Raw genomic sequence first — 18,376 nt, forward strand, 5'->3', positions numbered from 1 at the left:
TCATTTCTAAGAAAATAATTACATAGGATGTAATCATCACTAATCTTTGGCCGGACTTGTTTTGTTTGACAAATAACACTGAATATTTGCTCAAAATAGTGCTTAACAATGAGAAATAATATTTTTACTAAAATCAAATGTTATTTATAACTTAGAAATATATGTCCTTGAAGGATATTTTATTATATGTACACAAAAATGTCTAGAAAAATGAAATTTAGTATCATAATCATTTGTTTATGCGACCACAAAACATTAATATTGTTATATTAATTAATATAATATGTATAGCACATACGTTAAGTTATATTAATTAATAAATTATAAAATTTACCTACATTAGATATTGATTTCATCTTCAGAAATCCGTACGAACGTATACACATATCTTAACTACAATATCTTTCTTTAACATGAAACTTAGATCACGTTAACTATCATAATTTGACTTTAATTTAATTTGACTTGACAGTAAACTGTTTCACCTCAAGTTCGGGAAAAAATTGTGGACAAACAAATATACATACACTTTTGACATTTGCCCACGTACTTATAAGCCAAAATAGACCATTCAAGTAGAATATTATCCAACTATTTTAAAGTCGATTATAATAAGAAAAACGAGGCAAATCGTTTTAGACGCAATGCGGAAATTTTTGTCATTTCTTACACTGATTTAAGATTTTTTGCGATAGTTACGATTGTTGTTAATTCCGCTTGTCGCTTGTTATATCCTCAAGGTGTTTAAAATAATCTGTTTAAATAAAATGTAATGTACAACTTGTCCCTTCATATTCAACTTACATATTGCTAGAGACGATGTCAAGAGATCGGACGGTATAAGTTTGATTCCATGGGAGATGGGCCGAGTTTTGTTATGGGATGCCACCTGTTCAGACACACTGGCCCTTTCCCATCGTCATGGAACCAACAAGAGAGCTGGTGCGGCTTGTGATGCGGCTGAAAAAGCTAAAGCCTGCAAATACAGGGGTCTAGGCTCTGAATATGATTTTGTCCCATTCGGTGTCGAGACCCTTGGTCCGTGTAGTCCTAGCGCGTTAAGGCTTTTAGGGAATTATCAAAAAGGTTAGTTGACATCACAGGAGAACGAGAGAGCTGGCTACCTCGCACAAATAATAATTAGTCGAGCTATTGCACTTATATATTCGATGTGATTTATTTATTTATTTTATTTACGCTGTCCTGTATCCCTATCCTGTATTATATCCTATCTAGATATATACGCATCCTCGACAACACAGACAGTATGTGGGTATTAACACACTCTGCTACTCAAAGTGCCGAGTGATAAATATCCTATAAAATTTATTTGGGTCCCTATTACACTGCCGCAATCTGAGGCTCGCAGAATTAATTTGTTATAATCGAGATTTAACATTTTACTTATAATAAAATCGACATTCTAAATATTTTTACTGCTACAATTTACATCATTTAAATGTATTGTCAACTCAATCTTCAGTTCCAACTTAAAGTAAAAATAAAATTTATTATCGTCTACATTTTCGTATTTCCGCCATTTAAAGTGAGGTCTAAATGCCTGATTCTTTTCTCAGTTATGAAGATAAAGATGTATATTTACGATTTATTGACGTACTGTTTTAATCAAACAGTAAACAAAGATAGACTGCTAATTTTATTATTTATGATTATGTTATATGTTGTTAGCTCGTTCGTTACTTCTTCGTTTATTCATCATTAATTAAGTACTCGATACAAATGTTTTATTTACGATTGTAGCTGACTTCAATGAATTTATTTTGATTTCTATAAAAAGGACTTCCTTAATATGAAAAGTTATATTGCTCATGAGCGGTTTTATTTAACAACGGCTAGAAACTACTATCATGATATCGATAGCATTATTGTATTGACGTTATAGAGCCATTGAAGCTTGCCGAAGACCTTGACTACTAATTGTCCAAAACCTAAGGAAATTCAGTCAGCAACCGCGACCTTTTGATATGAAAAACGCAGCATATATATTATATTGTGTTCTTCCAATAATTTGTTATGTTCCAAACCACAACAATTTATTTTCGCCGGAAATTGACACGGGGCTACGTTGTAAATCATCGAAATTATGCGAACAACGGTAGTAGTATGTGTTTTAAAAAAATATTTATTTTACCTCAAAGTGACATTGACTAAAATGAAAATTGCACCTTTGATGGCAACGAGCAATTGTAGTGTAGCCTTTGTTCTGTGATTGAATTGTTAAAACTGCATTCGCTATAAAATGTACTGTGGGAACTTAAATGTTTTTATCTAAATTATGGACTTGCTACGTAATGACAAATACAGTAGTGTTGTTTTTCATGTACTTCAATTATTGTTTTTTCAGCTCTAATGTGACTTCTAATAAGGTTGCGCTGAACGGTTAACGCTACCGTGGAGGGCATTGAAAGCACTGTTGCGTTAAACGCTCCTGGGAAAGGGGAATGGAAAGAGACTGAGAGAGAGAGAGGAAATGCGTGGCGCTGGGACGTAGTATATGTAACCTGCATAATGCATGCGCGTAGTATATGTAACCCTTTACAGACCAGCGCGAGCGTTAGGAACGAGTACCGTCCAATATTCCAACGCAAGAGGGAGAGAGAAAGAAAGATACACAAAGATTGATAGTATATATATAGTGATAGTAGGAGAGAGACAGTAAGTCGGAAAATCAAAATCATATTCTTGCTATGCAACGAAAGAACAGTGTAAGCGGCGTAAAATTATACACTTATTAATAATGATATAATATAATTTGTTATACTAAAGAATATATTACTACGACTATATATTATGGATACAATTTCGTTTGGTGTTTTATTTGTTAAAATAGTATTTCTATTATCTCTCTCGCTGCTTCTATTAAACGGCCATTGTACTTTTTGTCTCATTTCACATACATAAGTTGTGGGTACACGCCTAACGCTCACGGTAATGCCCAGAGTTTCAACACCAATGATTTCGACAGCAAATGCCGAGTGGAAATTACCTTGGCCAGTATTTATTCGTCTTAAGACAGAGAAACCCTTATCTACGATCTAGGAGAGCCCTCACCTTTTAATTAAACTACTATCGGAATGTTTGTGAAAGGAAAAACATCTCGTTAGGCCGTTTTAGTGAAAATTTATTCTCTAATGTTTGTAGAAAAGTTTAAGGGGTAAGTAAGATGAGAATTAAGATTTTATTATTTGATCTTAATCCAAAGCAGTCAAGACATTGAAACAATAATTTCTTTTCGGCCTATTATACCTATTTACAAAATCTACGAGCTGTATAGGACCTGCTGTAATATAAATAAATCATAAGTTTGTGTGACTATTTGAGAGTGTTTTTAGTAAGGAATAAATCAAGGAGAATTAAGTGACAAACTTCGAGAATGTTCTCAAGTTTAATGAAATCTAATCTTTAATGAGAATCAAAGCATCATGGAGACCGGGTTTAAAGACACTTTATTGTTATATTATTATTATTTTATTAATATACTTTTACTGTAAATATTTTTTTTAATGTAGAAAAGCCACGTACAAAAAAAACAACCAATAGCGTAGCTTCATGCTGCGTTCGCTCTTTCTGTCTCACTCTCTTAATCGGTCTCAATCGCTCTCTCCCTTTTCTTCGACAAAAACGCTACACGTCTTCGTGACGCTGGTATTATTATTGCGTTTCATCCGTAAAAAATGTAACCTCATGTGCCTAAAGACGTTTCACTTCAAAAAACGGATATATTGGAAAACCATTAGCCCCATACGTTATTGGGACACTACGGGGACCAGACTGAATATACAAACATTGTAATACAATACAAAAATTCACTTTTAAAGTTAGCCGTTTTCTGATATATAGATTATCTATAACTTATATCTGTATATACAAAGGTCATTGTAGAATAAATTTTATCAGAAGTTTAATCTTACACAGCTATTAAAAGTTTGTTGAACCCACAGATAAAACGTTACAATTTGATATTTATTACCATTTATTAACAATTACGACTCAGATGTAAAGTCAACACAATTCATAATATATATGTTGTTGTATAAAATTTTAATATGTCTATCAAAATCTACAATAAAAAGAAACAATTTTATTCATATACATTGCAGTAAGGGTATTCTTATCTATTATATCCTTCTATAAAAGGTGCAGATGAATGATTTAGTTAAGTTATTAGATCAAATCAACATTAAAGTCAGCAATCATAAAAGTTTTAATTAATCAATAATATAAAAGTTAATAGTAATTATCTGTTACCAAAAGCTTAAAGATATCAATTGGTTTGTCTTATCAATACTAAATCAGCGAGCGAATTCAGTTTCCGGATTAGAGATTTTTGATGTTTTTAATTTCCGGTTTGGTTATAAAATCGAAAATTCAATATAGAACCAGAATAATGTACATAAATTATAGAATCGTTTTAAAAATAACAGACTACATTGAAGTAGCTTTTTAAACAAGGCGACAGACCTTATTTCTATTCAAATATGATTTTTTTTTCTGTTATTAAAAAAACTATTATTTACTTTTCATGTTAAAAGGAAAAAAACAGTATTATTTTACCTGACCAATTCGTGTTTGTCAGCATTATTAATTAACTTGAAAACTAACATTATTAAAAACTGTTCTTATTACTAGCAATTACTTTTTTAATATCAAACGTAACATTACTTAATTAAAAATTATAATAATTGAGACCAAACTTAACCATATTCGCATGAATGTGTGAATGTAATTTATATGTATGTGTATTGTGTATTAAATTTATATATATAAATAAATTAAAGTGTATTAAATTTGTGATGTCATATTTTTTTGTATTTTTTAGGCATACACATTGTTTTAGAATATATATAAATAGATAAATAAATATAATGAAGATTTTTCTCTAAAACTAATTGAATAAAGCGTTCAATTAGCTTGGACTTAATTTATAAATATTGTTGTTATGTTTAATAATTGTTGAAAAGATATATTAGCAATGACTGTCATATGCCGTAATAAATAGGCACGCGTCTCGCAAATGATTGATTAATAATAGTTATTCTTTGGCAGAATATGAGACAAAAATGTTATCGTAGCAAAACCTAATGTTTGAAATTTGTCTTAAAATGAATTTTTCAAAGAAGTTACAAACATATGGAGACATATCAGTATAGTAAACTATTATATTTTGTAGTGATGAAATACCATAGTTAATATAAGGATCATCACGAACTACCACGTACAAGACGACCAAATCACAATATATTTCAGGCAAAGATAAACTATTCAGAAAACACATCTGAGAAGGTGGTAGAGAATAAATACAAATTCAGAAGTGCAAAGAACATTTTATTAGACAATCACTACTTATAACACAAAGCCAATATTTCCACTTTGTATTTGCATAAAATATGAGTTCAAGTGAGACCACAGACTTATGTATAATATTTTACTACATATTATTAATTTTGTATTACTGTTAATCCTGTGGTTTTCTGTCCCTAGTTGTAGTCAGTACATCAACCTAAAAAACAAAAATACATTAGTAAAATAATTTGAGTATTTGCTATTATTGCAAGAATACCACTAATAGTTCCGGTTAAAGGAGTAGGAAACATTCAAACATTAAACCAGTATCTGTATCGTAATTCGTTTTTTTGTCTTTCTCGCCGTCGCTATCGACTTTTTAGGTCTAAAACAAACCGGATGCTGTTCCATCACCGTAAGAGTGTAAAATGCACACAACGCACACACACAATGTCGATTGGTGCACAACGGGGATCGAACCTACTACCTCAGGGAATGGAGTCACACAGTGAAACCACTAGGCCAACACTGCTTGTGTTGGCCTAGTGGCTTTTGGTTTACTGAACTGGAATACTGGAATTCCAGTTCTAAAACTGGAATACTGAACACCAACATATTTTTATGATGCATGTTATAAGTATCTACGTTGGTAGTGTGCGTACCTTTTGTAAGCCGGTGGAAAAGTTAAAATCGCAACAAGGATGACCATGATAGTCTTACAGGTACGAAACAGTAGAACCACCATATTTGCAGAACCAACTGCCAATAGAGGAATTTTCTATCCACACAACGGCATCAGTGTTGGCAACAAATCAGCAAGCCCTCCGCTGTTGCAGGTGTCCATAGGCGGCGGTTATTAGTTTATTAATTAGGCCTACTCGTTTGCTATAAGGCAGTTTTAGATACCATTACAATGCATAAACGTCTGTTTCATGATCATTTTTAAATCTAATAAGCAAGTAGGAGATCAGCCTCCAGTGCCTGACACACGTCGTCGACTTTTTGGGTCTAAGACATGTCGGTTTCCTCACGATGTTTTCCTACACCGTTCGAGCAAATGTTAAATGCGCACATAGAAATCCATTGGTGCACAGCCGGGGATCTAACCTACGACCTCGGGAATGAGAGTCGCACGCTGAAGCCACTAGGCCAACACTGCTCATTATGCATAAACGTACTTCGGGATATTATAAAGTGCTCAGCACAAGCTTCCAAGTACAAGAGTAATAATATTAATATCACTTACCACTCTAGTAAGTTTTCCCAAATGTTCTTCAACATTATGGAACAGTGGCTGCAGTTTGGTCTCTGTAACGTCATCCACTATCTCGGTCAAGGTTTGACGAACACAATTTCTAAATTCCTTCATGTCATGCTGGAAGATGTCCCATGTGATTGGGGTCTTGTCATTGCTATAACGCTCATATTTTGGACCTTCGGACTGTAAATAAAAATTAGTATTAAATTTAAGAAATAAAATTATTCAATAAATATTTTGTTTGTTTTTTTGCGTCTTTGTAATAAACTCAACTGTTTAGTTTTGTAAACACTTTAACTCACAGTGCTTTAATTTATGTCATCTAATCACAATCAAGTACAGACAAAAATTTAATATATAATAATTATGTTAATATACAGAGAAAAAATGTTTAATTTATTTATCGCTACAAGCGATCTCTTCCAGAAAAAAATACATATAGTAGAAAGTCTTTACAGCACCGGGTATTGTGCTAACTCAAAATAAAATAAACTTTCCTTTATTTTCACGCGAACATAGACGTAATAGCTGACATTAAATTAACCTGCGGTTTTACGTAAAAGTCTTTATCAGAAAATTGAGAGCTCGCTCTTTCCTCACATATCGTAGAAATCTAATTACACCATAATTACGAGTTTAGTACATGACGAACAGCTTTTAATTTTTATAATTAATTTTAAATTATAATTTTATCCAATAAGCATAAAACCAACATCATGCTCGGGAAGACTGACCTAAGTGATATATAGTAATAATGAAGTAGCCCTGCTCATATTGGTCATAGTAAAGATGGAGGGCAAGAAACCTCCGGTGGCACAGTTGCTGGTGTGACAAAGACACGGCTCTCAGAAGAGTTAATATAATATGCTACATTAACCAACAAACAAAGAGCGTACAAATTTTTAAAAGGCTGGCAACGCACTCGCGAGCCCTCTGGCATCGAGAGTGTCCATGGGCAACGGTATCACTTAATTCACGTGAGCCTCCTGCCCGTTCCCCTAATCTATAAAAAAAAGAGAAGAGAATATTCCAAAAATACCAGTCCATTCCAACCTTACCTCATATCTTCGAATTTTGTTCCACGAGTGTTCGAAGAAGCTAAGTAAAGGCTGCAAATGCTCCTTTTTGACAATATTGACAGTATTTGACAGAGTTTCGCCGTAGCAGTACTTGACTCTCTCAATAATGCCGTACGAGGTTTCTGCGTTTGACGCCTCTTCCGCCTTTTCTGCCTCAGCGACCACATCTCGCTTTGCGAATGCATTTACCTGTAACATTCTCCTTTATAATTAATGAAATGATAAATTTCGCTTCCAAAAAGAAATATCTAGTTTATTAACTTTAAATAATAAATATATTTATGTACACTTACTGTTTATATACTACCGTTTTATAAGTTTGGAAAAAATAGATCAGATAGTTTTTGGTATTTACTATTTAATACAAATATAAATATTATAATAAAATTAAGCAATATTAGTCAAATTTCTTCACTGTTGTATGGTCGTGAATTCGATACAGGTGAAAAATGATGCCCAGTTCATGTGCTTGATGATGCCGGAAAATATATATTACAGTAAGCAAAAAACGCAATCTGCAGGTACAATGCACCAATTCAAATATAAATTACTGTATTCAAATCTGGTATAAAGCTATACTCACATTCGCAATGATCAAAACACTGAACAATAAACAAATCCTAGTATCCATTTTGCTGCCTAATATTAAAATGCAAATATTTTCGTGTTTTCGCAGCCTTATGTAGTTCATTGCTATAAATTATTCATAACAGAGCTATATACTTCATTATTAAATAAAACGCACTTTAGCTCGCGTAACCGCAGATTGCCCACAAAACGTTGTTCAAACCACGCTGCAACTTACAAAACTATTCTTGATTATTAATAATATTATATTTAGCATAATTTCCCAAGTCTAGTATGTTTGTTTTTATTTCTTTCTTTCTTTAAACAAATATCTAAATTTATAAAACATTAAATGTCTTGCGGTTTCTCCCATTTTTTCTGTATACCAGGTGTATATAATTATAGGTTTAGTTATTATAAAAATTTTGATAAGCCAGCAGCATTAGTTTCATCATATATTTCATTTGATAACTTTATCATGGACAAGTTTTTTAAGATGTAATAATATTAGACAATATCAAATAAATGACGATGAATATAAGAATATAGATATTGCAATCTTATATTTCCATTATTTTTTTTAAAGTTTAATACGAGTCGTACAAATATTTTTACTTGTTGTATGACATAAAAAAAGGCTCTGCATGTTCACTCTGCACGTGCTAATTCAGTTACATTACACATAGAAGCAAGTTATTTAAAGACCTATACAGTCACCAAACTCCAAAAAAGTACATTGTGTCTTTCCATTTTTTATCATCCTTTATTAGTAGTTTATGTATCCATTTTGAAAGATCGATACGCGATTTTAATAGAAAAAATCGCTCAAAAAACATCCAAACAGCCAATTTTTGACACTGCATTCATTTCATGACGAAATTTATATACAACATGATTTTGAAATTTACACGATATATTTAATCGAAAGCCAAGTAATCCAATTCAGAAAAAAATTGCCAAAATTATTATACACTGACACAGCAATTCGTGCTAGGATAGGGCCTTAAGGAAATACTTTAAACAACGTATGGCCAGGATATTAATAAATTATAATGCATAATTAAAGAGAAGACAAAATATGAAATACTTTTAATAAAATACAATAATCAAAAATAACATACATTTTACGTCACGAAACGTTAAATTGTAATAAATATATTCTAGTATGGCTTATTTAAATGGGAGACACCCGCAAGATATTATTTGTTATAACTCATTACAGTTGTTCTACAACTGGCCCGACTGCACCACTTTCTGCTGGGTTTAATTTTTCAACTGCCGATTCCGGTTCTTCATCATTTGTACTGACTATCTCTGGTTTTGCTTCAGCCGTAGGATTTTCGGATTCTCCTGCTTCATAGCTTTCGGCAGCTTCAGGTTTGTTTTCAAGTAAACTTTCCTCTGGAACATCTAGAGGATTATCTTGTAATTCCGGATTGTAAATTGTTGGATTGTGGTCTGGAACTAGTTGTAGAATCATTTGATCGTCACAACTACTGTCTTTGTCATCACTGACGCTGTCCGTATCGAACTAAAATAAAATTGTTACATTTTAGTACTGCGATTTAAAACTTTAAACATGCTGCTCTGTACATGGCTCTTTAATAAGTAAATAGCCATATACAGAGCAGTATGAAATTTGAGCCATCATGAAAAAAAGTCGGATGAAAAATTTTGGTCCACGATTCACACATAGAATGAAATTCACGGTTCGTTTATTATAATTACAACTCCTTGATTTTTTTATATGCTACAACAAGAGATATAATTAACAGATTATTAATTATTTATTCTGCTCACAAATAAAAGAAACAACATATCTTAACTTGGCCTAATTTAACGTTTAATTATCGTAATTATTAAGCACGATTTAAACGTATTTTTTACTGAATCATATTAGCAGCCAATAAATCTCTCCTAGTTTTAATGTGGAACTGATGCAATGCCAATCGGTGCACATATATCTAAATATTTTACATACATATTTATACATATGTGCACCGATTGGCATTGCATCAGTAACTATCTCTGGTTTTGCTTCAGCCGTAGGATTTTCGGATTCTCGTCCAGACGAGCAATTAAATAATTACTAATTTATGCTTTTTAATATTGTGATTAAAAATCGTTCGAATGTGTGCGAATAAGTCTTCTTTTAAATAAATAATATTTTACATGATCATATGTTACGGATATCTTTACTTAAGTAAACGATTTATCATATAAATTACTTTATTAAAATATAATTACAGCTTAGATTGGCTACCTACACTATCTAGGTTCTACTTTAACGCTCTCTACGCTACACTAACGCTCTCTGTATAATATTACACATGCCTTAAATAGGAAATAATTTCTATATTAAGATTTTTCTTTGCTTGTCTTGTAGAAGTTTAATCCTAACACAGACGTAGTCTATGTTGAGAATATTCTTCACTTGTCTTGAGAAATGTATTTATTCTCAAGACAAGCGAAGCCGGGCTGGCCGCTATTAGTCATTAAGTAAACATAGGCCGAGAGCGCCGTATTTGTGTTAAGTAAGGGTTTACAAGCCACTTGGCAGATGCACTCTGTGGCAAGAGCAGCAATACAAAACTAGTTGAGCAAATATTTAACTTAGTTTCAAGCTACAATATACAAGTGGTATTTAGGTTCTAAGTACGTACAATCTTAAGCGGTTTATCTTATATTGTTATATACAATTTGTATATTTGTAGTTTTTACTTAATCATAATTATTTAAAATAAGTAATTTGACAGTAAACTACATAAACTTTACATCAATTTTAATGCATTTCGAAACATGCTTCCTGCTAAAATACACACAAATATCTCGCCATTAAATATATATATATATTGTACACAAAAGGCAAAAATCTAATTTCAAAACAGTATACTTTTTCAGAAGAAGGGTCTTCTTTGTAACGTTAATCCTATAATTAGCTTCTGGACAAAATTTATTTTAAAACAAAAGCGAAGATTAGATTTTTCTTCGGATCTCCTTTAAATTGTTTGTCTTACTTTAAATACTTAACGTAAAAGTCAAACAAAACAAAACCCTCAAATATGTCATATAGAAAAAAAACTTTTGATTAGACTTAAGTTCTATGCTTTACACATAAATGCGTAGCAAGGTATAAACTTTATATATAAATACTAAGAATAATATCTACGAAAGAGAGGAAAAAATCATACAAGTATGTTACTAAAATGATGTTATTTAACACCTCTTGTAAATTGTAAAAGACACGTCTTGTTAGCTACCCAACTTCGATAATGTCTACATTTAATTACTTACCATAAAATTTAAAAAAGGCATCAGTGCTTGCATGTCTGCATTTATTTCGTCTTCAATGTTTTCAATTTCCGATAAAATCGGTCCCAAGTGGTAATCACTCGATGATGAAGTATTTGCAACGAACAAATGTAACTTATCTGAACCAGCGCTTACCGCCTGATCAGCCGGTCTGCATTGTACCTGAAATTTTGAAATAAGTTTCCAAAGTCCATTATACAGTTGGAATAAATCAAATATTCCTTATAATTTGACGGTAACTTGAAAAATAAGATGGCTATACGATAGTCTGATAATCTGAATCGCGAAGAGAAGAGTAGATGTTTATATTATATATGAATATTTTATATACATAAAAAATTATTTGTAAAATATAAAACGTTAAATGAAGAAATATTAATCTGAATTTAATATATATATATTATATATATTAAATTCATTTAGAAATTTTGGTTTTCACCATTCATAGATTTTAGTGCGAAACTTCTACTGTTTATGGCATATACATTATTTTTTTAATTTGACGTATCAGTGGCCGCGTCCGCTTTGTTTGTTTGGATTTTTAAGATACGTTGACCGTTTACGTCGTAGGATCAGTATAAGAAATTAGATAAATGAATCAAACTGTACGTAACAATATATTAAGTATGTAGTATGTAATCTTAAAGAACTATTATTCCTTAACGATTGTTTAAACCATTTTTTTAATCATGTTAGAATTATAATTTAGTTGCTCTTGGTAAATGACGAAAACTTGGAAGACGATACAGTTTATAAATGTCTTCAGACCAGGCTTAAAATGAATAAACACAAAAAATCTTACTTGGTGCAAGACTGCCAAACTCAATAAAAAACCCAACATTTTGAACCACTTCTAAGAAATATGTACTTAGACTAATATATGTATTTTATGCACCTGCTTAAATACATATATTTTGTTATTGTCACTTAAAACAGTGCATTTGACACGTACACAGTTCTTATCTATTTTTTTAAACGATTTAGTTGTTTACGAATATGAAATATGTATTATTTTAATAATTCTTTAGTAGTACTTCTGTAGTAGTGTAGTATCTAATGATCAACCGGAAACTATCTTTGTTTATTTATTAAAGTACTATATTTGTATATTATATGAAGTTATAATAGACCTATTCTTAAATACATTACAATTACGATGAACATAAAATTTACAGAAAAATAAAAAAATTGAGATAAAATAATTGTATGTACAAATTTCTAAATTGCTTCTGAGCATTAGGTACAAGATAGATTTTGATCAATAACTGCTTTTTAAATATACACTACCTTATTCATCAAGCTCTAAGTAGCGTTAATTCTGTTGTATTCGCCAATAATTTTTGGTTGGTTTATCTTGGCTGAATTCAAAGAAAGTTTCTAATAATAAACTCAAAACAATTGAGATAACTATGCTCCTTAATGTTATATGATGTTAGACATGCAAAATAAAATCTTTAGCTGGTTGGTTTGAAATTTCCTAGTAACTTCCGATATTTCTTTCTACGTTCAGAATTAGCACATCCTTGTACGATGAAGCAAAATCACGAGATAACTATGTCGGCTACACACCTGCTATTTGCAATTTTATCAAATTTTTAAGTCGTGACAAAAATAATAAAAGGTCATAAATATCTAATCTATTCTTATTATTATGACATTATGATTATTGATATGACTTTTTATGCCTATTTTTATCTTGCGGCTACTTTATAATCAATTTGAATGCACCACTTTCTTTGCAAATAAACCATTTGTTATTTATTTTTTATTATCGTACATAGACAACTACAACTCCAGTTTGTGGAGTAACCCCACAGTAAAGTTTAGTACGTTTGTAGTAAATTCACTAAAATATGTAGTATTTTATATTATTAAAAAAACGAGTTTTTTTTTAATATATGTTATTATTACTGTCTCGTACTTCTTAATGTTTAGTTGTATGATGTATATTCTTAAAGTATCCACACATAATTATGTCCTAGGAATATCAGGTATCACTTTGTCTTATCATATTGTCGAAATCACTAACAATGACGAGTATAACTTTTCTTATTTATAAGTATCGTGTATCAATGAGTAGTTTCTAGCCATTGGAACAAAAGATTCAATACATTTTGACATATGAAAGTCTCTAGCGTCATATATGTTTAGATATTCCACCTACATGACAATCACGTGTTCCTAGTGTAAAGGTCACTTTTGATAAGACCTTGACTCATGCTTGATATCAAATAATAACATATTACATGTATTTGACATTAATTAAAAAGATGTATTCATCAAGAAGCAATTACTAGATTTATACACTAAGTATAGACAGTTATTAAATGCATTTTAACCCCTAAGGTGTGATTCAGTAGTTTACTCTGACATATTGCATTGTAATACGTGTTTGCTGAAGCGATATATTCCTATTGTTTCGACGGTATTTAAAAATCCCGGCCTCGACCTAGTTAATGCAGACATCTTTTTTATAGAACCTTCATGAGTGAACTGAATTTGATATATTTTTAAATGGTGGTTAGTAAAATATTGATTGTAACTTCTGAGCGTTTGGGTTATGTATAAATTAAGCGTAAGACAAAGCATAAAATTCAAAATGCATTTCACAGAAGTCAAACTAAGCGCCTCTGAATAATAATGTAATGGTCTAATGGTAAATAAAAAATCTAATGGTCATATTTTTATATTGAATTTCATTTATTTAATATACTATAAACAACGGATTGTCTTAACTATAGTCGCTAAAAAAATCCTATTGAGAAGTTCCGAGAACTAACTCGCATAATTCATCTGAACATTGTAAGCTTACCGATAAAATAGTATAGAAATCGTACGGTATGTAATAAAATCTTGATTTGAGGGCACATAAAACACAAGAACTAAGTTTGGCTATAAGTACATTTTTACACGAAAAAGCCCTATCCTAATGGAGTGGAAGAAAATTCTTACGAGAATTTTTCGACACAAATATTTCTTATATTGATTTCCAAGTTTGGCATTTGTATAGACGAGAAAACATTCAAACATTTCTACGTATAAAACTAAACTAGGCGGATAAAGGATCGCCTTTTCCTTTAAAAAATTAAGCTAAAGTTCACGTCTTTAATTCCCGGCGAAACAATAAAGATTAGCTTCAAGGGCTATATAATCGTGCAGCATCGCATTTTATTTTATGTTATAAATAATATTAAAGAATTATGATTAATGAAGTCAGTCGTGCGTTTCCTAAATAATTAAAAAAAAAATTTATTCCGTATTTTACGAGTACATTTTTAATACAACGTAAGTTCTCATGTATTGCTAGAAGCATACATTATTATTAAAAGAATAAGGGCTTAAGTGAAGTGGAGCAAGTTTATATGAACATAAAATTCCAGTTCCCCGATATTGAATATTCATGTCGCAGTACGGGTACGTTGATACAAGACGTTGAAAATTTTTATTGAAAATTACTTTAAACTTCCTCTTTCAGTGAAGTGGTCGTTTCATTGTTACTTTGTTGCGTAATACTGCCAAAGGATTGTTCACGCTACCATTGAACAAACGTTCCGTTTCATTACCTACAGTATCCTTGAAATATGATTTGTTATTACATTATTAAATTATGTAATTTACAATTAATATGAAATGAAATTGATATTAGGTTTTACACCTATAACGTTCTATCTTAATATATATAAATCTTCTGAAACCTCCTGACTCCTAAACTACTTAACCCATTTTAAATTAAATTGGCACACTGTAAGCAGTCTGGTCCACCTTAAGAGATAGGATAGCTTAGATCTTTAATTATAGTCGCAATTTTATTTTATTGCAAATATTTGTTTATTTGTTTCAATCCTAACAGATGGCGCTGCGTTAATAACTACCTATGACATAAGTTCTCCTACCGTTTCCCTTGAATAGTTTACTACTATGTAATATAATAAAAACCTTAACCACAGCAACGCTTAGCCGAGTCTGCTAGTTTTATAATAAGATAAGATTAACCTACAGAAAATCACTACACTTTGTTTAAATTTTTTTTTAATTATCTGCATAAAAACCTTCCTGAGAGTTCAAGGGATAAATAAAAAAAATATTATATAAATATAATTGGTCTAGCCGTCTTTGAATTTTGTACTTAACAACATATTTTAGGACTAATTTATATTTACTTTTTGATATCGATATGTTCTTTAATATTCTGGATCAGTTTTTTTGTTTTAAAATCAATAATTTTCGCAGTGCATGCGAATACAGATATTTTATAGGTTTTTAATTTACACCTTGGGTAACAGTATTGTAGTTTATTATGATAATATCGAATTCAAATGGTGAAAGAACATTTAAAATCGGCCCAGTACTTTTTGAGCCATTTCGTTACAAATTTACTTAAATCTTTTTGTTTATAGACATTAAACATATTGGTAACAATTAAATGTTTTTTCCGCATCGCATGCGCATAGACTAATGACTAATTAATATTCAAATACACTAATTACATCGCTTTGTACTGAGCACAGTGCGTGTTAAGTATAGCGGTTAAGTTCATTACCAGTGCTCTAGATACGTGGCATTCATTTGTTTAAATATTTCTATATTTAATTATTAACACTCAGTTATACTACAATGAAAACTGGCAGCGCACTTGCGAGCCTTCTGGCAATTTGATGTGTCAATGGGTGGAGGTATCTCTTAACACCAGATTAGCCTTCGGCGCGTTTGTCTCCTATTACATAAACGTTTCTCACCAATAAAGGTCCCCGCCTTCACCGGGGAAGGCGAGGACCTTTTCTTCGTACTTCGCTCACTCCAAAGCGCTTCCGTCCTGCCCTTCAGGAGATTGGCCCCCGCGACGGCCCAAGCCGAGGTACGAATCTCACAGGAGACGCCCTTGCGCGAGTTGCGGGAACCCCACAACTCGGGAAGCCCTTAAGGCCAACAGCGAGATTCCATTAAAAAAAATAATAATAAAGAAACATCAATTAAATAAAAACGAAAAACCAAGAATAACAAAACCAAGGATATTACTGCCAACGTTACAGTTGATTTCACCGGCCAATGTTAACTTAGCGTTTGCCTATAAGTATATCTCTCTAGGAGAAACAGATGACAGAATGTGTTCTATGGATATTGCTTAACACGGTAATGAGGTCTCCAACAGCAAATGTTATTTTAAAATTGAGTCTTAAATCGTCTTAGCAAGGTTTATCTTGTTTATTAATTACATATGTTAAAAAAATGGCTAATAGGTTTCTGCGTTTGCGTCATTCTGTAATTTGTAGGAAATTAATTAATTTTTATTGCGTCGTAGTGAAGTTTCTAACAACATTCACAATAATAGCGTAAAAAAAGTACTGATTTCTCTTTATTACAACGGCTTTAAGTATCACTCCGATGGCAAATCTGTTACAAAGACATCGTAATCTTATAGTTTCAAATACAAATTGTATAACGAAAAGTTATACTGACTTTGTAGGAATATAATCTATGGGTACCTCATACGGATTATTGTATTGACAAGACTATATTAAAGTTATTGAAGCACTGAACGTATGATTGAATGTAATTGAGGATACTGCGTTGAAAAAATTGTCGTAAGGTTACTGCTGATTTTCATGCATATTATTAGGATTTGTAAAGGAAGAAAATCATCAAACTAAGGAAAAGCTACTCTAGTCTTTGTTACATATTATATGTATATAATTAAATATTTATGGTTACAATAGGTAATAATAGTCATTTCATTATTAAAACTTTCCTAATTTTTTGTTAGAAAAAGACAAAATCCCTGAGACTCATAAAATTATTTTGATTGTTCAATACATCTTTTCAAAAATGTCTCAATGAACATGCCCTGTCCTCATGGAATATACATAATATTATTATTAGCTAAATAACTGTAGATTTTAAGAATTTAAAAAATGTATTTATCTGTAGTATTATGAACAAGTATTTATTAAGAAAAACAGTTTATGTTTCTCAATTGTAAATCATTGCCTTATTTTCGGAGTAAGAGGCTTTATTCAAAAATGCTGAAATATTTCCTTACATTTCTCTTTCTTTCAACATCAAATGTTTACTGTAAGTGACTTTTCCCCTTACAACTTATTACTGGCTTTAGACAATCGCTATCTTTTGTAGTTGTTATGTGATTTACATACGTAAGTACTATTAAAGAAATGGTTTACAAAGTCAAACATGCTGCTTAATGGTATGTTTAATTGAAATTAATGTTTAAAGAACTTTATTTCTCATTACAAAACAGAAATATTTTATTTACATGAGAAACTTAATATTAATATGTATATATTATATACGAGCGAGATACACGCCGCCATTAGCCGTAACAATTTTAGTCAGCTATGTTCATTCTAACATGCATCTTTAATGCCTTTTTGAATTTGTCAAACACTCCAATATTGCGAATTTGAGATGGTAATTGATTAAATAATTGCACACCCTCATACCTAATAGATTTCTTCAAATAATTTGTACGCGGCTTCGGCAAGATAAGCAAACTCGCTCGACGAGTATTGCGTGTCGTTGTGTATTTGATTTTTTTAAACGACAAGCAACTATGGATAGAGTTATTTAAAAATTTTATCAAGATACAGGTGCTATATACATACAGTTGTTTAATTGTCATAATTTTGGTTTCTTGGTAGATTTTATTAGTCGGTGTTAAAAAATTGTATCTAAATAATGATTTTATTAATTAATTTTGTAGTGTTTGTAATTAGAAATTAAGAGAATGTATGTGATTAACCTAACAACCCGAAATAAATTATTAATTGTTATATTGTTTCTAAAGATATTAAATTTAACGACAAAGTGCACCCGATCGAGATGGCCACTAGGAACAGTCCTC

General features: G+C 31.2%; 3 protein-coding genes across 3 annotated transcripts in view; 1 reads left to right on the forward strand and 2 right to left on the reverse strand.

The window, feature by feature from the left end:
* LOC111001163 (suppressor of lurcher protein 1) overlaps positions 1–18,376 on the forward strand; it is a 205,170-nt gene that overhangs the window by 120,454 nt on the left and 66,340 nt on the right. The window lies entirely within an intron of this gene.
* On the reverse strand, positions 5,330–8,462 carry LOC111001167. The gene is made up of 4 exons (XM_022270913.2): positions 8,225–8,462; positions 7,621–7,830; positions 6,551–6,745; positions 5,330–5,521 (listed from the first exon to the last, which is right to left on the reverse strand). The coding sequence occupies exons 1-4, from the start codon at positions 8,330–8,332 to the stop codon at positions 5,477–5,479; spliced, it is 558 nt and encodes a 185-aa protein (XP_022126605.2). The 5' UTR covers positions 8,333–8,462; the 3' UTR covers positions 5,330–5,476.
* On the reverse strand, positions 9,283–12,464 carry LOC111001168. Its single transcript, XM_022270914.2, has 3 exons — positions 12,323–12,464; positions 11,503–11,682; positions 9,283–9,739 (listed from the first exon to the last, which is right to left on the reverse strand). Exons 1-3 carry the CDS (start codon positions 12,359–12,361, stop codon positions 9,425–9,427), a joined length of 534 nt encoding a protein of 177 aa, XP_022126606.2. The 5' UTR covers positions 12,362–12,464; the 3' UTR covers positions 9,283–9,424.

Source organism: Pieris rapae, chromosome 19 (assembly GCF_905147795.1).
Source record: "Pieris rapae chromosome 19, ilPieRapa1.1, whole genome shotgun sequence".
NCBI lineage: Eukaryota > Metazoa > Arthropoda > Insecta > Lepidoptera > Pieridae > Pieris > Pieris rapae.